Source organism: Nomascus leucogenys, chromosome 15, assembly GCF_006542625.1.
Source record: "Nomascus leucogenys isolate Asia chromosome 15, Asia_NLE_v1, whole genome shotgun sequence".
NCBI classification, from domain to species: domain Eukaryota; kingdom Metazoa; phylum Chordata; class Mammalia; order Primates; family Hylobatidae; genus Nomascus; species Nomascus leucogenys.
The window spans coordinates 42,412,930-42,437,823 of record NC_044395.1 but is presented as its reverse complement, the minus strand read 5'-3'; the positions used below and the strand labels follow the sequence as shown (position 1 = coordinate 42,437,823).

The 24,894-nt window shown below is 38.4% G+C and overlaps 1 protein-coding gene across 2 annotated transcripts in view; it reads left to right on the top strand.

Moving 5' to 3' along the window:
• The window catches only part of FAT3 (FAT atypical cadherin 3), a 667,316-nt gene that overhangs the window by 289,573 nt on the left and 352,849 nt on the right, over positions 1-24,894 (top strand). For both annotated transcript variants that reach the window (XM_030828899.1, XM_030828900.1), the window contains one exon: positions 2,681-2,995. In XM_030828899.1, the coding sequence (XP_030684759.1) occupies positions 2,681-2,995 (315 nt within the window). The remainder of the gene's footprint in view (positions 1-2,680; positions 2,996-24,894) is intronic.

The window sequence follows — 24,894 nt, the reverse complement described above, 5'->3', positions numbered from 1 at the left end:
AAAGATCTGTGTTCTCCAAAGGACTGGGAGTCTTTTGAGGACAGAGACCGTCTCATTATCTGTGTTCCTCCAATGGCAGCACAGGGTCCAGTGGATGCCTGTAAACTGAATGGACAGGTCTCATGGCAGTGAAGAGGTGCCTTGCGGAGATTGCAGAACATTTTTTTCCTGACCTGTATCCCTCACCCCAGCTCACACCTTTCTACTCTTAGTTTCCATCCCAGAGACTGCTTAGTTCCCTGTCACTTGTCTGTTCTCTGACTTGCAGAGCTCCAGCCTACCTGGGCGGCAGCTCGTGGCACTGACTGCTATGAGAGTTCCACAAAACTGTCCATGGTGTCTGTGATGTGCTGGTGTCCTGTACTCGCAGATGTGCTCACACCTGGCCAGGTATCCAACCCTCAGAGTCCTCCTTCTCTGGTCCTTAATGTCATGTTGACAATTGACTCTGTCTGAGAGACCGAAATAGATGGTCCTTTATCAACTAAGATGAATCCTAAGGTTAAAAAACAGAGTAGCCTCTGGGTTGACGGTTCAGGGCCCAGCTGGCATGGCAGATTTCTAAATTCCTACAGGAAAAACCACTCTCCTACTAGACTCTCTAACAATAAGAGCTACCAGGCAAATTGTCCTAACTTTGATTTACAACCCAGACCACTAAAACTCTGGTTGGACAGAGGATTTGTCTCACAAACATTCCTTTCTGATAAGCTACTGCAGACCTAAGCCAGTATCAGCCGGCTTATGAAGCTTGTGCACAAACTGTCTTTGTGTCCTATAGTTCATCTTTTGATGTAAGGAGCCAAATTCCACCTCATTTTAATGCTAAAATCCTGCCCCAAAGTGAACATAGAATGTATGTTGCATGTATGTTTTCCCTCTGCGAATATGGTCAGCTCTTCTCATAAATACGTATGATGTTTCTCCCAAATCTGCTGAATATATATGACTGCATTGTGTGCCATGGGCCCTGTGAGGCATAAAACCAACCTGGCCTTCCCCTCTTGGAAAAGAGAGCACTTTCGGCACACACTGGACAACATCTCTTCCCAGTTTGCAAACCGATATTGGCTGCCAATAAAGTTCTCCTTTCCACTATTTAGTCATCCTGGTGGTCTTATAGATAGCAATGTCAACCCAGTTTATAAAGCTATCTTTATTCATTCAATCAATGAACACATATCACTGTGTTTATAATAGTTATTATTGTTGTTGTTGTTGCTTTTACTTCTCATTTTCTTCCTATTCTATTGTCTAGTACCTATCCCTCTAATGACAGATTGGCATTTCTTTTCTAACTACCAGATATCAGCCATATTCTACAGGAACCCATTGTTTTACATATTTCCACTGAGAATATTTAAGATTAACTTTTGTCCCATGGCCTAACACTATGCAGAGTTCTTTGGCGAATAACGTTGCAGCTGAAATTTCAACATCAATCAGGTTATCACCCTTAAAATATTTTATCTGTCTTGAGTTTGAGGAAATTTTGAGTATTCCAGCCTAACTGTTTCTGGACAGATGCCCTCCTCTCTCCCAGTTGCTGTACTTGGCAGTTTGCTTATGCAGGGTCTATAGGCTAAGTTATATGCCTAATTTAGACAAAAGTTTAACAGGAATACAGAGGATAGAGAATTCAGGGCAGAACTGGAGAACTGTTTCTTGACTCTTTTCACAATGTCTTTTATAGTATAAGGATTTACATGAATTTCACGCTTTCTATGAGCCTCCTGACTACTTTTACAGTTTTTATACACTGAGCCCAGAGTTTTCCCATCACGATGGGCTCAGGATCCTGTCCCTGTGGTAAGTTTCTGTAGCCTGGTGATTGGGTAAGGGTTGTAAAGATAGACAAGAGCACTGTGTTTTCTCTGGCTTTTTAGGCAGACATCTGATTTCCTGGTTGGCACTTGTTTCAACCATGAAATGGGAAAGATTGGGCATTTCGTGCTCCTAATTTAAAATGATTGTCCATGAGCATCTCTCAAAGTGGCTCAGAGTTTATTAGGGCCCTTTGTAGAGTTCTTAAGGGAGATGGAACTCGTTCAGAACATGTGTTGATATGACCTCTTCTCTGATTATGTTGGAATAGCTGTGACATTTGATTTTCAGGGAAAGAGTAAGAAGGAGGGTTATATCTTTGCAGGCAAAATATTTTCCACTCTAACAGGCAAAAAAAAAGAATGTTTGAAAGGTTTTTCTTCTTTCTGTAAATGAATAAATAAAATAATTTACCCTAGGAGAGCTTTTCATTACATAAGAAGTCAATTCAATATCAGGTCAAATGGAGATATTGACCTGATACTACACTGATTTCCCGTGAAACATGGGAAGTGCTTTGACCCCTGGCCCAACCTCTTCTCATTCCCCTATATCATCTCTTCTGTGTGTGTGCATCTGAGCGCAGGTTTGTTTGAAAGATATCTATCTCCAAAATTCAAATAAAGTATTTGTGAATGTAATTATACTCTATAAACAGTAGAAGAACTATTTAATATGGTCCTGCTGAAAATCATTTTCTTATGTAAAGAGTGACATCTTAATTTAACCTTATGTTATGGATTTGGGTGTTTTTCATATGCCAAGATTATTTAATGTAGTCCTTTGGAATTTGAGATTATTTATTTAATGTCTTCCCTTTCTCTGTGACAGTCACACTTTCTCTTTTTTCTCTCAGGGGTCATCACTGCCGCAGACATTCTTGATCGGGAGACAACGGGGTCATACTGGCTAACAGTGTATGCCACAGACAGGGGCGTTGTTCCACTCTACTCCACCATTGAGGTCTACGTTGAAGTTGAAGATGTGAACGACAATGCCCCGCTGACCTCAGAACCTATATATTATCCTGTTGTCATGGAAAACTCTCCAAAGGACGTATCTGTCATTCAGATCCAGGCTGAAGATCCTGACTCCAGTTCCAATGAAAAACTGACATACAGGATTACAAGTGGAAATCCTCAGAATTTTTTTGCCATCAATATCAAAACAGGTAAGGGAATGCTTATATGACTTCTTTTTAGTTTGTAGTCCAGCTTTTAAATTCATCAGTATTACGAATATCAAATATCAAAACAGGTAAGGGAATGCTTATATGACTTCTTTTTAGTTTGTAGTCCAGCTTTTAAATTCGTCAGCCTGACACTTGCTGTACTCATTTACTTTGTTTTCTAAAGAATAGCATCTTCCTTTCTGAGAATAGTTTCTGAGAAGGTGAGTGCCACTTCTGTCTATTTGGTATGTTTTAATTTCACTTGACACTGAGTGGGAGTGATCTAATCAAAATCAGAGGTTTTCACAGAAGGCATTAGATTTGCTTTACTCATAATAATAAAATGTGGTTCCCAGGCCACTCAGAGAGCCAGCTGCTTCCTTCTCTTTCTTGAAAAAGAGTAACCTGGCCTCTGCTGGATTCTATGAGCAAGCTGGCTTTGTGATGCCTCTACCTCTAGACACTTCCCCCTTGCCGATCTCCTTAAAGCCTTCACCTTAAACTCCAGATGTTTTTGCGATTCCTGTACTACCCATCAAGGAAGCATCCATGTTTAAAAGAACTTCCAGTGTCTCAATTTTTACATAAAATATGTATAACTTCAATTTTCTGGTCTTTTGCTCAAAACGTTATTAGAGATTGTATTGAAAACTTAATTGGTTGAGTAAGGATAAGAAAGGCCTAAGGATCAGTAGCAGGTGTGCATTTGGCTGAATGCATTCTGAGACAGGTATGTACATTGGAAAAGTTCTTTGCAGATCTGAGAGGTTCATTGCTTTCTTGTGATTTGCCTCTTTTAGGTCTGAACAAAGGAGTAAAACAGTGAGAGTTGTGATGGATGGGGTTTTAATTCATTGAAATTTAGAATAATTTAATTTCACCCTGGGCAAGTGAGTTGATATTGGTCAAAAAGTTAGGCTCAGTTGAGATTTGTTGGTGTGAACAAACTCAGCTCTCCTAATGAACTACTAATCTAGTTGATAGTTGTTTCTCCTGCCTATGTTTGTTAAACAGAAACACATAGCTGACCTCAAGTATTTTATAAATGTCAGATTCCCATTAATATAATGAAAGAGAATGTCAGGGTTTAAGAAAAAAAATTATTGATTTTCTCTAATTATGAGTGGATCAATCATTTTGTTAAGCAGACTTTTGCATTCTAACAGTGTTGAATCGGGATTTGACTTGTATTTTATTGTAAGACAAAGAGAGTACTAACTATCAGTATCTGTTGAGGCCTGCTTGTACTTGCAGGAGAGGACTCAGATTTGGAGCCTTGGCCCAACCTTTGAGAGCCCCATTAAGTGGATAAAATTCTCCATGAATCTGAGGAACAGGCCTCCAACTTTCCTGGGAAGCCCTCCTGATTTACTTTTTGGTATGGCAAAGAGCTCCTTAGAACATAGCCACAGAGAAATGAATTCAATCCCTTTGCAAATTTAAGAGTGAAGGTTGGGGTGAAGGGAGAGAGAGAACAAAAACAAAACAAACAAGTCACAGTAAAAAAGTTGAGGCCACAGATATCTTCACATTTCACAACTCAGTGGAGTCTGAAATACCTCAGTCAGATTCTGCTTCTTCCATCTCGATCCCATTGCTACTTGAGTCATTAATGGTAGGCCCAGCACCCTTTTTTTTAAAGAAGTTAATAAAAAGCTGCAAAAGGGAAGTTTTCACTGTTCTCTTCCTTTACTTAGGAGTGAATAGAAAGAATAACTGTCACAGGGAAGAGGGAAGAATTTGGGTTGGATGTGAAGTTCAGAGAAGAACATGCTCATTCATGTAACTAAAGCTTTTATTTATACAACTTTTAAAAGTTTGAACATAATTTTTCAGAAAGCCCTATTTTATCACTATTTGGCCTATGTTGCTAATAAGATCCTTAAGCATGTTCATAATTTCTCTCTTCTTGCCATAGATTTTTAAAAAGCATTTTTGCCAGGAATGACATTTTTGTCCAACTGATCTAATTGTCTAAAGAAATATATAGCATACCTTGTAGTTTCCAGACACATGATAAGAAAATACTGCTTTTTTATCCATTTATTCAATCACCAACCATTTATTGTACCTATTACTTGTCAAGTAAGATCTAATAAAGAGGGTTATAAACTTAAGATATGGTCCCAGCCTTTAAGGACCCAAACTTATATGAACTTAACAAATACTTCTGATATAATGAAAGATATAAATGATTCCAGCAGGGGAGCTTCACTCAATATAGGGTTGGTGGGAGTGATGGTCAGGGAGGGCTTCATGGAGGAAGTCACATTTGGGGTTAGAAGTCCTGAGTTTCAAATGCTTGCTCTGTGCTTTCTAACTAGGAAACACCATAGAACACAGCGGGAGAAACAGACTGTATTGCGCACTTTTTACCAGCTTCGTGAACTTACCAGCTTCATGACCTTGGGGAAATTATTGAACCTCTCTTAAATGTAGCTTTTAGTAAAAACAGTTGCAAGGAATATAGGAGTCCTCACCAGAAATCCTTTGCACAGTGCCTGGTGCATTGAAATCCCATAAAAAAAGCTGATACCCCATTCTAACTACTTTACTGTAGTTACAGTCATTTAATCTCTTTGGACCTCACTTATCTGGAAAATGAGAATGACCTTGCTTACTCTGCAAGGGTTGCTCATGAAGTCTGAATGTCATCATGATGTGTTTGAAGGCTGTTGGTAAACTACAAAGCTCTGTAAGAGTCATGTTATGCCTATTTCTAATAAGAGTCACAGAACTCCAAGTCTGGTGAAATTCTTGTTAATGGTGTTGCTCTAAGTATCATGCTGCCTAGAGGGCAGCCTTCAGCCAGCTCAAGGAACTCTCTAATAGAAGTCTTAATTTTTGGCATTTCTTCCTGACTCTCTAAAGTCATTTGTCTGAAATAGTTATATCAATATAACATTTTTCAGTAATGAAGCTGGATGTGTAGCTAACCAGTGTGTAGATAGATAGATACATAGATACATAGACAGAGGCATACTAACCAGTATATTTAGGAAAGATTTATGCTTTAGATTTTTTCTCAAATGGATGTTGACTCTAGTAAACTAAGCTTTCATTTCCTCCTCTGCCATACAGTTGGAATTTTTAGAATTTGGTTTTGTTTTGGCAATGTGCTACATAATAAAGATTAAAATGATTAACACCAACGCAAATAATGCCAAGACTTATGATATACAGCTTGTAGCAGATAACAGATGTTCCCAACCCCAAAACGGAGAGAGATTTCTTTATTGAACATCTGTTCTCTACACAAATATGGGTTTTTTTCTACCACATCTAGAATCACATAGAATCAGTAGTCTGTGGACTTTCTTTAGTAATTCCTGTGGCTTAAGGAAAACAAAAGCTGTAATGCTGTGTGGTTTTTTCTGGCCGGTACAGAGAACTCTTGCTTAATTCCAGGCCAAGCAGTTAAATTCAATCAAATTGGCCCACCTCCGTGTCTGAGGTGGAGACACCAGCAGGCTGGTGTTCACTTGCCTCTTTGGGTGAGCAGGAATGTTGCTTCCTTCTAGTTCGCTCAGTTGCCCAGGTTGGAATGCAGTGGCACGATCTCGGCTCACTGCAAGCTCCACCTCCTGAGTTCACGCCATTCTCCTGCCTCAGCCTCCCGAGTAGCTGGGACTACAGGCACCTGCCACCACACCCGGCTAACTTTTTGTATTTTTAGTAGAGACGGGGTTTCACCATGTTAGCGAGGATGGTCTCGATCTCCTGACCTCGTGATCTGCCCGCCTTGGCCTCCCAAAGTGCTGGATTACAGGCGTGAGCCACCGCGCCCGGCCTCCAGTTCTTTTGAGGGAGTCCAGGGTGGCCCTCATTGGTCAGCCAGGCTGAATTGGGGAGCAGGGGTGGAAATTTCTTCTAGGGCTTTGGAAGGTTTATTTTAGTCATGTTTACACCATGGAAACCACATAGTACAGGGCTGACATGCCAGTGTTTAGTAGAGAGCTCAATAAATGTTAACTATTACGATCATCATCATCATCCCATATTTCCCACTAGAAAAAAAGTCTGTGTAAGCTACAGGCACACTGCTTCTGGACCCCACTGTCTTGAGGAAGACATTTCTGAAAGGCAGTTATGTCTTGCCTTAGCAATTGCTAGGTAGCACTGAAATCTTCAACTCAGTTTTATAAAGTGCATGATGTACCGTTGATCTAGATCCCAGGTGTCAGCAGGGTGGGAGACATAACAGAAATACATTGGAAGATACTTTCTGCACTCAGGGAATTTAGTCTCATAGGAAAAACAGAACCATCATACGTGTGATATAAGGCGACCATTTAAGGCAGCTTATTTAAAACAAAAACAAAACAAAACAAAAAAACAGTGGAGCTCTGTGGATTATAAGCTACGAACAGTGTAACATGTCAGAGCAGAGCTGAGTAACAAGGGACCTTTGCAGACCTGAAGGGGGCCTGAAGAATGGGCTGACCTGCAGAGAGAGAGGCCAGACAACTATACAGGGAATATAAACAAGTGAAGCTTACCAGATAGCTTGCGAGGCATGATATTATTAGAAAGCGAATTTTAAAAGTCATAAATGTCAGGAATGTGGTAAGATATTAGAAGTAGCAAATACGTACATCTCTTTTCTTCTGTTTTGGAGTTTCATAATAGTTAAATTTTAAAGGGCCTTGTTTTTTTTGTTTTGTTTTGTTTTGTTTGTTTTTTCCAATCTTCCTTCTGAGAGACCTACTTCTTAAAGGAATTATTTTAAAGGGAAAAACACATACATAAAAGAGACCCCGTCATTCTTTCTTTTGTGTCTGTAAAACATAGATCCAGGATTAGCATATGCTGCATTGCGAGTCTGCCTGTGAAAGTGATTTTTGCTTAATCCAGATCTTTCAATGGGTCACCGTCCAGGGCATGGAATTTCTAAGTTTCTTTCTGCAGTTGCTCTGTCTCCCTTTGACTCATGCTCCGTTCACTGGCATCTCCACTTGTATTTGAGTAGAGGTGAAGTTCAGCTTTCTTTTGTTTTCTGTGAGCATCTTGAAATAAACCTGAGTAAAACATAGTTTATGTGTAGGTAGACTAGCTACCCCCACTTTAGGTGACTTAGGAGGAAGAAATCCTCTTCAAAAGTGTATGTGCTGTAAGAATACCTCAAATTCTACCTTTAACTATTGATTACTCCCAGGATAGACATTTCCTTTCTCTATTAAAATTGGAGGAAATAGCTTATTAAAATATTGGATGTCTTTAGTTTTTTAATCAGCTGCATATAACATCAGCTTGCCTTTTGGTATATGGTATACAACATAGTGGATAAGAGAGGGGGTAATGGAGAGAAATCCAGACCACACTTCAACCTGAAAATTATTACCTGGTGAGCTTGCTAGACTATAGAGTCTTAGGCCAGAGCTTGATTATTTGCATTTCTAACAAGTTTCTAAGTGATGCTGATATTGCTCTCCTGAGAGCCTGATTAGCAAGGTTCTATATGAAACAAAAGAGGGAGGTAACAAGGTGCCCAGAGACACCTGAGGACAAGATAGCAAACTTTATGAGTTACCGCAACATCTTATGGGGCTGGGGTTTGAGAGTTAATTCAGCCACCCACTCCCAAAATCAACTCCCATATCCTTGCTTATACTTTCTCTTTAATCAAGTGGAGAAAAATGAAAATCCTGTCCCTAACTATCCGTGAGCAAAATATCACATGGATTCCTAAGACTTGTAGTTAATAAAAAACCTGGGTCATATAATGTTTGGATACACTTGTATGATTTCCAAATAGGTAGAATCAAGCAGAATTTGTTATTAAGTGGAGTTCAGACCTACTTTAATGAATCAACAAACATTATTTTATTTTAATATATCATTATAAAAAAGTGTTAGTTCATAAGATACGGATGTTCAAAAATAATTTGGTATCTTAGGTAAGTTAAGCCTTGTGTTCATGCACAGTTCTGTGTGGTGGTAATTTGCTTAGAAAACCACCTTTTCTAGGAAAAGAGGAGGAAACCTTACTTTATTTACAAATATAGGGATTTAAGGAAAAGAAAAAGGTGAGGTACAAGGGTCCAAATATTGGTGCTTGTTTTTCAGCGAACACTGTGGAAATCTGTTGTTGTTTTTTATTGTTTCTTTCCGGATGGCAGAGCCCCTCCTAATGAAAAGCTAAATTCTCCTGAACGGGTAGAAATGGCCGCCGGATGATGAGTTGATATTCATAACTACAGGCACAAGGCAGATAATGTAGCGAATGAGTATGTATGATACTGTAAATCACCCTTGCTCCTTCTTTCAGCCATGAAAGGAGCCCTTGTCCTATAGAACATTAAATTGTGTTCATTTAATCCAACAAGTCCAGTAGAACAAATCGGGCTCATGCAGATTTATCATGGGGGTTATTTAAATTCAGCGGTGACCTTTGCATCCACGTGAATGTACTCCACATGAACGAGGACAAAGGGAACTTTTCTGCATTGTCATTATGTCCCCAGGGAAGCTGTGCAGTTCCCCACTTGATCAGCTCACAACTGTGGGTTGAGGGTGGGGGTCATGGGGTTCCAAGGATGTGGAGGGCTGGGTCAGGGTGGGCCATCAGGCATGGGAGAGGGTGCTGTATTATATAGCATAAGAAAAATGATGCTCTTGCCCTGGCTGGGACCTTGTCCTGGGCAGAGGCAGCTCAGAGGTACTTCTTGGAACTACAGTTCATTCTGGGAGAATTATTGTCTTGCTCTGTGTTCCATGCTGCTTCATGTCCTGCTAACCCACTGAGAACAGGTAGCGATGGGTGTGGTATTCCCAGATGACCAGCCTTCCTCTGGGGCTCAGCTGCACTGTGTAGCTGCTGTTGGAAATTAAGTCCAGAGTGTGGACTCGCTCTGCCTTCATGTAGCTTCATTTTTTTTCATATGCTTATTGTGAATGTAAGTACCAACTTCAGAGTTTCTCACCCTCAATACTGTGGATGTTTTGGGTCAGATAATTCGTCGTGGGGAGCTGTTTTATATATTATATAAGATGTTCAGCAGTATCCCTGGCCTCTGCTAGATGCCAAGGTCACCCCTTGCTTCAGTTGTGACAACCAAGATATCACCAGACACTATCATACATTCTAGGGATGGGAGGAACTGCCCCCATTGAGAACCATTGCACTAATGTGGAATACTTTACAGAACCCCATTCCATATGGCCCCAAGCAAAGCACCCTGTGCAAAATGAATAACTGACTATTGAGATGTGATGGCATATAACTATAACTATTATATGTAATATGTGTGTGTATGTGTATATATATATATGTACACATAAATATTATTAATAATAAAATGAAATACCTAGAGGGAAGGAATGTTACACAAAGAGGGCTTGCTAAGTTTCTCCCAGTTTATTACCATTAGGACGTACCCTCTTTGTCCAATCATACTTCTACACAACTGACCATTCTTCATCAAACCTAAACAAAAATACACAGTTTTCCCTTGGCTTTGGGTTTTCATTTCTGAAGAATCTTCTGTCATATGTAACTTCAGTTAAATACATTTGTATGTTTTTCTATTGTTAACCTGCCTTTTGTTACAAGTTTTTAAAAATTTAAAAGAGAAGAAATCCAAAGCTGCCTCTCACTTCCCTGTGACTCCAGGTTCTTTGTATTTTAAAGGCTCTATGAATACTTGAAATAGAATCCATTAGAGAAAAAATAATAATAATAACAAAACTTCAAACAGAATACATGTGAATTAAGTTATCATTTTCTCAACTCTTAATATTTGGAGAGGATTTGGCTGGTAACAAAATTCTCATCAGAGCCCATTTTGAACAGCCTTCTCCAGAAAACAGCATGAAGGGATTAATTTGAGAGTTTCAGGGTTTCTTCCCTTGAAATGCTTAAGCAGCTCCAAATCCTGTTCCTGCTTAATGCCAGCCTTCTGACGGATCAATATGTGGATTGTTTCATCATTGGAATGAAACAATCCACATTAGATGAATCCTGGATGAAAAGGGGGGAAGAAAAATCCTTGTGACCTCAGATAGGGATTCTGCAGTCATGTGTCTAGATTAAGGCTCTTTGAGGTGTTGGCATCCATATTAAGTATGCAGTGCCCATTTACAAGCCCCAGGGAACTGCAGATGCATAGGGACTTAGACCAGTGTCCCAGACCACTATCTGTTTTTTAAGAGACAGAGTCTCCCGCTGTTGCCCAGGCTGGAGTGCAGTAGCATGATCATAGCTTACTACAGCTTCAAACTCCTGGACTCAGGTAATTCTCTTAGCCTCCCAAGTAGCTGGGACTACAGGTATGTACCACCGTACCCAGTTATTATTATTATTATTTTAGAAACGGGGTCTCACTCTGTTGCCCAGGCTATTATTGAACTCCTGGCTTCAAGCAATCCTCCCCCTTATGTGCTGGCATTGCAGGCATAAGCCACTACACACAGCCCCTGAGCCATGTGCTGGATCCCCATCTTCCAATACATCATAGGATTGTGAAGCCTTGGGCTAAGTGCGAATTAGTGCCACCATCAGTGATAGGAAGTAATTTGACTCCCCAATTAAGTTAGATTCCAGTGGACAGGGCAACAGCATGTGTTTTACCCCATTTATGAGAAGCAGATTTGGATCTTCGAGTTAACAGGATTGTTGCTTGGAAAATGATTTCTAGATGCTGTTTCTTTATAAAACTGAATTACAGGCAGGGATAGGGAGCTTTAATAAAAGGAAGAGAGGAATGAGCAGTCATAAACTAAATGATAAGAGCATAAGAGAAATGATGCTCTTGACCTGGCTGGGACCTTCCCCCAGGCAGGGGCAGCTCAGAGGCACTTCCAAGAGCTACAGTTCATTCTAGGAGGAGAATTGTGTTGTTCCTTGTTCCATGCTGCTTCATGTCCTGCTAACCCACTGAGAAAAGGTAGTGATGGAGGTGGTAGTTCCTATAGCCAGCCTTACCCTGGAGCTCAGCTGCATGGTGTAACTGCTGTTGGAAATTACTGAGAATTATTTGGGAGGATGATAGAGTCATGTAAATAGAGCAGATGATGGAGCTGTATTTATGTGTTAAAAAAAAGGATTGATTAAGGTCATAAATTTATCTTTTATTTCTTCTATCTGGGCATTATTTCCACAGCAGTAATTTACTACATTGCTTTATTGCTTTCTTCTGTTCTGCGGGAAACAGTGAATTTTAATTGAAACCACTGCCCGCCTCTCTCCATTCTTGGATGCCATTGTTAGGGAGACTCCTAGATACTGCTGGGCTGTGTGTCCCTTGTCTCTCAAGTATGAAGGGATGATGGAAAGAGGAGCCTTAACCCAGAGCACAGGTCTACTCACTGTCTCGAGCCATGCCAACATGTTCATGTATTAGCTCATTCAGCAATCACCACAGTCCTGGGGAAAAAAAAATACTCTGGGCCCTGGGCACAAAAGTGGTTTGACCAGGGTCACCCAGCTGGTCAGTGCAGAGCTAGGATTGGTCTGATTGATGGACTTAATGCTAAAAATAAATGCTATTGAATTTGAAAAACATGACCAAACTAAATAAATACATTAATGATCCTAGAAGTTTGTGGGGAAGTCTTTCAGATGATTGAGCACACATTCTTTGTTTTATAGGTGTGTTAGAGGTTGAATTGTTCCCCAAAAAGATACACAACTCCCAGTCCATACTTGTGAATGTGACCTTATTTGGTAAGGAAGGTCTTTGTAGATGTTATCAAGTTAAAATAAGTTCATATTGGATGAGTGTGGGCCCTAATTCAGTGACTGGTGTCCTCATAAACAGAGAGAAATTTGGACACAGAGACGCAGACCCAGAAGGAAGACAACGTGCAGAGAAAAAGTAACATTTTCCTCACCTAACACAAGATTCATGCCTGAAGTGCCTGTAACAAAGGCAGGCTAACAAGAGAAAAACATACAAATGTATTTAACTGAAGCCACATAAGACAGAGGAGTCTTCAGAAATGAAAACCCAAAGCCAAGAGAAAACTGTGTTGTTTTTATGTTTAGGTTTGATGAAAAATGGACAGTTGTATAGAAGTATGCTTGGACCAAGAGCATATATCCTAATGGTAATAAACTGGGGAAATGTAGCCAGGCCTCTTTGTGTAGATTCCTCTTGGCCTCTTTGTGTAACATTCCTTCCCTCTAGGTATAAGGCAGGACACCTGTCACATGAGGGTCTTTAAGAGAGATACGAGGGTAAGGTCAGAGATATCTTTATGCTTCTGTAGTTTTCTCAGTTTCCTTTAGCTTAAAATACTCAGTATGCCAAGGTGCTGTATTTGAGGTTATTGTGTTGGAGGCCCCAGCAACAGCCATGAGAAGATGGAAGCAGAGACTGGAGTTAGAAGCAGAGATTGGAATGATGGTGCCACAAGCCAAGGAATTCCAAGGATTGCCAGAAGCCACCAGAAGCTAGGAAAAAACAGGGAAGGATGCTCCCCTAGGGTCCTGATAGGGACCGTGGATCTGCCAACAACCTGATTGTGAACTTTCAGCCTTCAGAACTCTATGAGAATAAATATCTGTTCTTTTAAGCTTCCCAGTTTGTAGTGCTTGGTTACAGCAGCCCTAGGAAGCTAATATGAGTGCAATTCAGAGAATAGCTGTGAAGGGTGAGTTTCTCCTAAAGGAGGGAGGAAGACCCCATGGCAGAATCAAGGACCACTGACTCCTAGTGCAGTACTCTTTTCACTAGACAGAATGGTAAGAACTTTAGCAGTTTTTGAACCACTCAAGCATGGTTTTAGCTAGATAGTTTTTTTTGTTTGTTGTTTATGTTGTAGTACTTATGATCTAGTTGAATTTAACTATCTGGGTTGTTCTAAAAGGGTAGAAGTTGCATGAGAGACTTCTAAGTCTCTCATCATTTCTAAGTCATTGCATTACTATAGTCATTTCAAGACTTCTGAAAGATAACCCATGGATAACACCATCATTTCTTACAGGAGTGTTTTTACAGAAGGCCATGAGGTCACATAGAAGTTAATATTGACTGGCATTCAGTATGCTCCATAAATCAGGATCTCATCAGTTTCATTCATTTTGTCATTTCTCAGTCTTTTAAAGCAATTTTCTGAAAGCACTTTTTAAAAAAAAGCATTGAAGTTGCTATCTGAATAGTTTCTATAGTTTGAAGAGTAGTTTATCCATTGATTGTGAGAACTTAAAGTCCAGTTTTAGTATTGTTACCACTTTATATTCTGATCTTGTCCTTTTTTGTCATCTTTGAGTGATTTTGTTCTTAGCTTCTTGACATTCTTATAAAAGTGTATAAGTGTTTTAAAAATCCATAAACTTTATTAATATTGAGGTAGATTATTCTGGGAAAGCGTATGAAACTTTAACAATAAAATTATAAAACCAACACATGTTGAGTTATTGATAGCAGTCCTGTTGCTCTGTAGTAGAAAGACACATTTGCTTTCTACTTTGCTGTACATAGTCATAGTTAGGCTTCATAATAACCTTGAGAGGGAAAGAAACTAGATGGAGTAGTAATCATGAGCTTGGACACGAGAATCAAATGTCTTTGCATTTTGATCCCAGCTTCTTGGCCATGTGATGTTGGGCAAGTAACTTCTCTGAGCTTCAGTTTACTCTGTGAAAGTGAATAATTATAGCAACTAATGAACTGGCTTGCTATTAACATTACATGAGTTAAGAGATGTAAATTATTTTAAAGGGTATTTTGCATGTAGTATACGCTCAGTAAATATTCAATATTATCTGCACATGGACAGAGTTTGTTTTAGCTAATTCAACGTCCACATTGTATGATTAAGGCCTTAGGCAGTTCGTGTTTTCAAATTATGAACAACACTTTACCTGGGTTAATTACATTTCATCTTGTAAGATTGTGACCATCTGTTGATTTCTATATATGTGGTTCTCTAAATTAAGTTGTGCCTGATAAGTGGACTGTGACAGAACTAAACAAGGGACCCTCCCTCAAACTCCTGGAAACCTCTCTCCTTGTCTTCAATATTTCAACTTCCCAAGAGTAAAATTATATGACACCTGGGAAAGTGCACTGGTAGTCATGGCTTATCCAGATTTTAGTCCAGACCCTATCACTATTATTAACAGTGGACAAGTTTACTTCATTTCTATAGGCCACAGAATCCTCACTTATAAATCAAAGAGTTTGAGCAACAATAAAACCATCAATACCTGCTGTGCGTACTGCTACAGCATTTCCTACTCCCACGCAGACATCATTAATCGATTATAATGGCCTTTCATACTTGCCCACACTGAGCGGGAGCTGGTTTTGGGAAATGACATTTATTTGCCATTGAGGGCCCTGAGACCGTCTCTATCTCTGACAGTCTTTGAGTCTATATATGAGAGTGGCATTGAAGTGAAGGGAAAAAGGAGATGATGGGAGAGATGATAGAAATGAAGTTAATCAGGTCTTGGTGACTTGGAGAAGAGCTGAACATGAGAGGAGAAGACAATCTCGAGGGTGTAGTGAAAAGGAGCAGCAGGTTTGAAACCTCACAGAGAAGATATCTTGCTGTAAATAACTCTGGTGATACCTGTATACCCCTTAGCAGCCTCCTTTCCTGTGTGTACTGACCCCCAGTCTTTCCCTCCTTGTCTCAGCCAATTAGATTGGGGTAGACACTAGTTCCAGGATTCTCTCTTCCAGGAATTTGTTATTGGGATTCAGAGATAATTTCTGGCTGTGGTGGAATTGTGGAGTTATAAACCTGAGAACTGTAGGGTGCCTATGTGCATGAAGCAACTGACAGACAGACAGACAACAGACAAACTCTGATAGGCGTTACTGTAACTCAGCTATGCTCCTTGCATTTAAATTCCCTAATATACCCTTGTAATAATACTACGTAATTTTGCTGTCAACGTTTGAAATAGATTTCTCTTTATTTAAGCAAAAATATCTTAACAGACTCTAACTGGATCCCCAGTCAGGAGAGAGGCTCAGGAAAGAAGAACTATTCCCTAATGTCAGTTGCTGCACGATTTTGTTAAAGACTGGAAGAAGGAAGCCTTTAGATTTGGTAAGTAGGGGAGAGATCAGGGAAAGACATTTGTCTTTGTAAGTCGTGTTATTGCTGGGAGTTTTCATCTATGCTATTTGGATGTTGGCCATCACTTTTTATCTTTCATTTGTGAAATTTTGTGGATCAAAATCTAAAGTGTCATGATCTCCAGCACGTATGTGAATTAAGCCCTGTCTGTCTTTATTAATAGTTCTTAGATGGATATTTGCTGGTTTAAATTTTATCTATAGTGTTCTATAAAAATTGCCAACAATTCCATTAAGTGTATTATTCTATTTTAGACAATTCTGCTTATCTTTAACCTGTTGAACAAGATCTGCAAGATAAACACCTGTTTTCTCAGAATTTTACCCTGTGAAATTCACCAGTACACCCAAAAGAAGGATGGAATCCTCTCAGTTGGAAGCCTATTTCATTCACATACTACCCATGTGGCAGTAGCCAAGTTTCTTAACTTCGTGTAGCTCAGGTTCCCCATCAAGAAAATGGGTATACTAACTGAGATGCTGAGGAAATTAGGCGGGCTACTGTATTTTATAAAGCACTTAGCTTAGCCTTGCACATACAAAGTGCTCAACAAATGTTAACTGTTATAGCTATTATTAAATGCATTGCTTATAAAGAATCTTTTCTTGAAAATCGATGAATAATCAATCTGATTAAATGCCTTGAAAGTCTCTGATATATACTACATATTCATGTTTTGTGAGTGCCTGCTATAAACCAGGTACAATGCTAGGCATACGGTGTACAAGGACGAATAAAACAAGGACCTTACCCCTTTAAGACCTCACAGTTCAGAATAATTTCACCATGCACTGACATTTATTGCTACTGCCACACTGCTTTAAAATGAAGAGATTAAGTAAATAATATTAAGGTTCTTATGGGACCTTTTTTTCTGGCAATAATGAATGGTTATAATATTTATTGGTTGTTTCAGGAAGGAAAGCCTCTGAGAACATGAGTGAGGAGATGTAAAATAAATCCATCACATTAGAAACAGACTATTAAAGTCAGAAAATGCTCAGCCTTTGCCAATGACCATTTTTAAATGTGTGGTCTTTGGAGATACGTCCAAGACAATTCCAATTTTGTCTGTTAACCAAGATAAATCCAATTTTACCTCCCACCACTTAAGTAAATTTCTCTTCTTTGTAAAATTTCCTATTTTATTAAGACATACTTCATCTTGACTATGTACATACTAAATTGTTCATTTTTTACTAAGTTAAATTGTTTTCTGTCATAGTGAGAAATGCATTCTTCTGAAGAAATGATATTCATGCCCGGGAAATGGGGATATTTATTAGAATGTTTTATTAGGAAACTAGATTTAGACATATTTCTATAATTTTCATATTTAAGTACCTTTAGTGCCCAATGAAATGACTTTCAGTTTAAAGTGGACTCAGATAATCAATCTCCAAATTCTCACTTTTATACTTAATCAAATATAGTTGGTGGATTTATATTTGCCTGCATATGTTTAGAAATATTAGAGATGTTTTCAGTAGAACTCATCAATCTTTTGCTGGGTTGTAATAGCTAGTAAATGACTTAAATTATTTTGTGCTTTCATCCCACTCTGATTTAATAAGCCTTTACGGATTTGGGATTGTGTACATAGGTGTGGGAGGAACACAAAAAACAGGAAACTTCTCAGGCCTAAAGAACAAACAGGCTGTTTACAAGGCAAAAGCACCTTACAGTAAAAGAAAAACCTGTGTGTAAATGTGAATTTTGAACTTGTTATTTAAGTTGCCTCTTGGAATTTTAGTCATATCTATTATTTACAAAGTCAGAAGAATTATCTGTGCCCAGGGTTATTCCAGATAATTGATGTTTAACATTTTGAGTGGCATGTAAAACATACAAAAAAGATTATATTTCTGGACCACTTTTTAAAGTGTATTAATGTGTCTTTCAGTTTTCAAACATAATCTTTTGAACAAAGTGATAAAATCAGGGCTGGCTTCATGGGCCTGCCATCTATGTCATCACATAGGGCCCTGTGCTTAGAAGGGCCACATGCTTGGTGTCCTTCTGTCACTGTCTGGAAATTCTTCACAATTTTTGAACAAAGGGCTTGACATTTTTATTTTGCACTGAGCCCTGCAAATCATGTAGCCCATCATGCATACAAGGTTTTCACTTGGATTGTTCATTATTGTCTAGGATATCTAGTGCAGTAATATTTGGGTCTCCTCCCTTGAGCTCAGCTTGCCAGCATACACTTCTGTTCTCAGGATGCCTCTTTCTTCCAGGGCTCTGCCTTCTAATTTGCTGCTTCTCATCTGCAGAGCCATCCCATAAATAAGGTATTAGAATAGTAAGTAGGCTGAGAATCACTAGGCTCTGAAGGGTAACCTTGAAGACTCTTCCCGTAGAGTGAAAGTACCTCCATGTCAGTAGCCAAGCTTTGCTGCATTTATTTCCAGGATCAGAGGCTCCTCTCCTGGATTGATTGCACTGGTGAAGTGGCCATCTCTGTATAAACACCAGGTGGGACCACACCATTCTGGCCCACTTTTATTAAAGGAAGATTGTTGTAAACAAGCTATTTTAAAAGACTACTTTTTTGAAAATTAATCATAGAAGGTAAGAAAGTAAGTGAGGCTTCTTTTCATGAGATTCCTGTTGGATAAATCTTACAAATTACGAATGTTTCACTGTTGACCATGACAGATCTTTTGGATTTCAGTAATTTCTGTGTCTTCAGGTTGTTCATATACCTTCAAAGTAGTGTTCATGCTTGGTGCCCTTGTGTCTTGTGTCCTAAAGTGAACTATGGCATGGTTTTTTTTTTGTTTGTTTGTTTTGTTTTTTTTTGACACAGATCCCAGTTGCTAACTTTCCATATAATTACAGAACTACGTTTTTCACAATCTACAGAGACCACTACCAGCTAAAGGAAAGTGAGTGGATTCTCTATGCAATGATTTCTAGTTTTCTTCTGGTGCATTTTTATAGTTTCTAATATTCAAACTACAGGAAAAGGAAGTACAAAGGGAAAGCAAAGCCAACTGTTCTGTTGTTATTTTAGGCCATCCATAGTATAAGAAATATATTGGCAATTATATTACAAGAAAATAAGATTAACCCAAATAGAGAAAAGAGTACTTCTTACTCTTTTACTTACTCATTCATTCATTCACTCAACATTCAGTGTTATTTATTGAACACCTACTGTGTGCTAGGCACTGTGGTGTGTACCAGGGTGCAATGAAGAATAAGAAAATTATTATCTATTCCAAGGATGGAAGCACGTGTGTACTTTATACTCAACAGATGCTCTAAGGTAATACAGAATGAATGAATGAATGAATAAATGAATACATGCTTTGAATAATATGCATCACTGATACTGAGCAGGGATTTCTCAACTCATTTTTGTAGCAAAAGATTCTTATACCTTTCTGAAATTGAACGATGGCAGAAATTCTCCTAATTGCTTTTGTTTAAACTCCTGTTTGACATTTGAACTGTTTTCGAAATGTCATCTCTGGATTCATTTGCCTCTGCGGAACTGAAGGAAATTTTATGTTGACATAGTCTGCAAGTTGTCAGAATTCACATAGTACTAGAAATTTCATAAGTATTCATAAAGGAAAATTAAGAGATCATTAGTCTCTTTTTAAATTGGTTTACCCTACGTTCTCAAAGTGCTTTGGGAATTGCAGCATCAAGTTTGCGCCAGGCCTTAAACATTAACTGAAATGGTTAAAGACTTGGGCATGGTTAACACAGTGCCATGGTGCCCTTCTACCTCTGTGAAACTGTCATTCTATTACGTTTGATTTTAATGTGATTTGATATGTGGGGGGAGAAAGCAGATAATTATTTGGAAAATGCCCTTTACTTTTATAAATAGGAGAAATACGGGAGTTGGTCTTTGCTAATAGAAATCATAATAGTAATTGCAGTCATGATTATTATATGGTGCTTCACACTATTAAAACACTCACTTTATATGTAATAGGTTTAGAGTAACCTGTTTTACGTGATGAAAGTCTACCTAGGGAAACTACAGAAAAGTTCTCTAAAATTAGAATTTTGTACCTCAGAATCAAAAGCAACAGACATTATAACCAACTAAAATTTCAACAAAAATGCCAAGAACACACAATGCAGAAAGGACACCCTCTTAAGTACATGGCACTTGGAAAACTGAATATCCACATGCCAAAGAATGAAGCTAGACCCCTGTCTCTCACCATATACAAAAATAAACTCAAGATGGATTAAAGACTTAAATGTAAGACCCAAAATGATAAAAATACTAAAAGAAAACATAGGGAAAATGTTTATGGCATTGGTTTGGGCAAATAATTTTTGGATAAGACCCTAAAACACAGGCAACAAAAACAAAACTAGACACACTGGATTATGTCAAACTAAAAAGCTTCTGCACAGAAAAGGAGACAACAGAGTAAAAAGAAAACTTAAAGAATGTGAGAAAATATTTGTAAGCTATGCATCTAATAAGGGGCTAATAAATAGAGTATATTAGGAACTCAAATAATTCAACAGCAAAAAAAAAAGACATACATATTCTGATTAGAAAATGGACAAAAGACCTGAAAAGACATTTCTCCAAAGAAGACATACGAATGGCCAACAGGTATATGAAAAAATACTCAACATTACTCATCATCAGAGAAATGCAAATTGAGATATCACCCACCCCAATTAGAATGGCTATTATCAAAAAGACAAAAATAACAAATGCTGGCATGGATGTGGAGAAAGGGGAACTATTATGCACTGTTGATGAGAATATAAATTATTATAGCCATTATGGAAAATAGTACGAAGATTCCTGAAAAAAAAAATAAAGTTACCATATGATCTAGCTATCCTACTACTGGATATGTATCCAAGAGAAATGAAATCGGTATATTGAAGAGATATTTACACTCTCATGTTTAATGCAGCACTTTTCACAATAGCCAAGATATGAAACCAACCTAAGTGTCCATCAGTGGGTAAATAAATAAAGAAAATGTGGTATGTATACACAAAGGAACACCATTCAGCTGTAAAAAAGAATGAAATCCTGTCATTTGCGGCAACATGGATGGACCTGGAGGACATTATGTTAAGTGAAATAAGCCAGGAACAGAAAGACAAATACCGCATGATCTCACTCACATGGGGAATCTAAAAAAGTTGATCCCGTAGAAATAGTGGGGTGGGGGGAGGGGAGAGGGACAGCATTAGGAGATATACCTAATGGTAAATGACGAGTTAATGGGTGCAGCAAAACCAACATGGCACATGGATACATATGTAACAAACCTGCACATTGTGCACATGTACCCTAAAACCTAAAGTATAATAATAATAAAAAAAGAAATAGAGAGTAGAATAGTGGTTGCCAGAGGCTTAGGATGATAGAGGAAAGGAGAGGATAGGAAGAGATTAATCAATGTGTATAAAGTTAAACTTAGAAGCAATAAGTTCTAGTGTTTTGTTGCACATTGGGGTGACTTTGGTTGCCAGTATTGCATTATATATTTCAAAATAGCTAGAAGACAGGATTTTGAGTGTTCTCACCACACAAAAAAGATAAGTACATTATGTAATAGATATGCCAATTGCTCAATTTTATTTTTACACAATGTATTCATGTATCAAAACATCATACTGTTCCCCATAAATAGGTACAATTAATGTATGTAAGTTTCTTTTTAAGCAGCAGAGAAATCTAGGTGACTAAACCATCTGATGTAGATCCTTTATTTTTGATGGCAGCCAATCATTGTATTAATAGTTAAAATAAAGGGAGAGGAGTGGTGGTAAAACTAGGGCTAGATATTTGTAAACCTTATTATAAGCAAAATATTTGTAAAGCTATACAAATAGTGCACATAGTGCACTGTATGCTTTATGGGTTTGATCTGTAACATGAACTCATCAGAAGTAAGCTAAATTCAACACTCTCTGACCTTTAATGAGTTGATGATACTGTTCTGCCTTGATTTGTATATTAATTATGGATGAATTAATTTAACAAATGGATATGAAAAACCTACTCTATGTCAGGCACTGTGTTAGGCCCTTGGAAGCACAAAATGAGTAACATTCTTCCCTCCAGATAGGTAAGGTCTGTCTGTCAGAGCACACTTCTGCTGACTTTTGTTCTGTTTTTGCAGTCCTTCATTTCACTTTTATTGATCACTACTGAACAATAGTTTCTTACCCTTTATAGCTTTAATTTTCCCTGCATTCTAGGTTATTTGTCAAGACAACAATGATTATAAAACAATACTTCTATGTACTAGGGAAGCTATTTTGTGTGAGATCCCTGTAGTCAGCCCTTGTGTAGAGAAGAATCTCAAATGATTGGTTCTGTTTTGGGGCATATAGTACCCAGTTAAATATTAAAATGTTTAAATTTCTAAAGTGATGTTAACTGGGAGAAGCTGATATCTTTTCAGAGATATATATTGAAAAGAGATTGATTAATGGTTACAAATATGCACTTAGATAGAAGAAATAAGACCTGGTGTTCGTTAGATTGTAGGGTAACTATAGTTAACAGTAATTGATTGTAGATTTCAAAATAGCTAGAAGGGAATAAGTCAAATGTTTCTAGTATAAAGAAAGGACAAATATTTCAGGTGATGGATATCCTAATTACCCTTACTTGATTATATGAATGCTTCAAATTATCTCATGTACTCTGAAAATATGTACATCTAATAAGTATCAATAAATATAAATAAACAAACAAATAAAAGCAAGTGTTGAACTACCAATTTGTTATAACTGCCAATCAAATGTGCCCTGGGACAAACCGTGTCTGCCATCACCTGCCACCCCCATTCCACGTACTAAGTTGCACTGTAAAAGCAGGACTTTTAACAGGGTCAGCTGTAGCATGGGTGCCCCAGATCCCTGCCCCCAGTCAGGAAAGGTCTCAGGATTCACAAAGACTCCAGATGCTTCCAGGGTTCAGCATTCTTCTCTGGGGACAGGAAAGGTATCACCAACTGCTTCAGCCTTCAGGGAGCTCCTGGTTGAGAGGGAACAGCCTTTCCTATGGTTAGGTGCAATCACAGAGAAGATACTAGTGCTCTCCTAACAGGTTTTGAGACTTATGTGTGCCAGACCCTGTGCTAAAGTCTTATTGACTCTTCATAGCTGTTGGAGGCATGTGTTGATAATGCTCACTGTTTTACAGATGCTTAAAGAAATTTGGTGTCTGTCAAAGCCTCTAAGGACAGGTCTTATCTGCTGCCTTCCTTCCCCCTCCATGCAACCATTCATTACCTCTCTGTCCTGTTGCTCACTCCTCTTTGCCCTCCTCATGTCTCTAAGCACTCAGGCACACTCTTGCCCCAAGGCTGTTGCTGTTCCTGCTGCCTGAACCTCTCTTCTTGATATCCATATAACTGGCCCCCTAGTTCTCTTCAAGGCCTTCCTCAGTGTCACCTCTAACAAGATCTTCCTTGGTTACCCAATCCAATATTGCAGTTCTTATTTCTTCACGTGCCCCTTCCCTGTTTTATTTCTTTTTATCACTCATCACTATCTAACAAGGTATATATGTGACCTATTTATTTTGTTGATCTTTTATTTTTTCACTAGACTGGAAGATCCAGGGATACAGGGTTTTTGTCCTTTTGTTCACCATTGGATATAGTTTCTTGAACTGCGACTAGCCAATAGTAGGTATTTACTAAATATTTGTTGAATGAATAAATGAATGAATAGCTAAGTTAGTGATAGAATACATTTGCTAGAATTTTCTCTCTCAAAGATAACAAGTAATGTGGTTCAAATTTATAGTCAGTCTAGAGGCTATGCATTAATCTTCCAAGCCAAAGGGCCAGGAAGTAGGTAAGATTTGCACTTGCTCTTTAAACATGATAGGTGTTGGTAAGTTGTTCAAGGGTAGAAAAGGCAAGGTGCTTATGAGGGCATGGAAGCAAAGAGATAGCCAGGCACATCCTTTTCTCTACTGTCCTGGTTTGCTTGGGAATTTGCCTTGCCAAGCATCTATTTAAGACAACGTTATCCCATATCCATTCATGGATGTTTTATGCTATACAACAAAGCCCTTTCAGAGCCACCTCTGGATGTGTAGTTGCCTAGTAAATAACCTTTCCATCTTGAGTTCATAACTGATATTTGAATGTGACTGGGCATTTCTAAAATTAAGCTTTTGATCCTGGAAACATTCACAGCTCTACTAGAGAAATTGTCATTCTTTCTCCACTCCTCTCTCCACGTGCTTGTTAGATTTTTCCATACGTTGTTTATAATAACTTTTCCTTGTGGTTGAAGATAACAGATTTTTGCTTTTAATTCAAGAAATGTCGTCTGCTGTAATGTTTTGCAACATGATACTTTCCAAGTTTCAAAGCGAGCTTGTGTTGTGGGATTGTGTTTTTGCATCTGAAACTGTAGGGATGGTGATAATATCCCGATCTACAGAGTGCAGATCCTCTGCCCTTCCATCCCTGTCAGTGTGTTTAAGGGAACATAAAGGATTTTTTTTGTCATTGTAATTTAAATTCAGAAGGAGTCTATTTGTATGGTAATCATGAGCTAAGGAAAACAGTGTTTCATTTCTCTCTGGGATTTGTTTTCTGACATCTTCACATTCTCTACTACTTTAACCTGGCAACAGCATATTAACAGCAATTCATACTCTGTATTTTAACATGTAGAACAGTACCCAGAAGATTAATACATGATGAGGAGAAAGAAGTAAGAAGGGAGGTTGAGGCCATAATTAATTTTGCTTTCATGCACCATATGCTGGTGTTTTCTGATCTTAACTGAAATTAGGGTCACTACTGAGTTTTCAATATTTAAAAAAATGACTGTACATAGTGAAGCACAAATAAAATTGCCCTTCTTTTGAATATTAAGCTTCC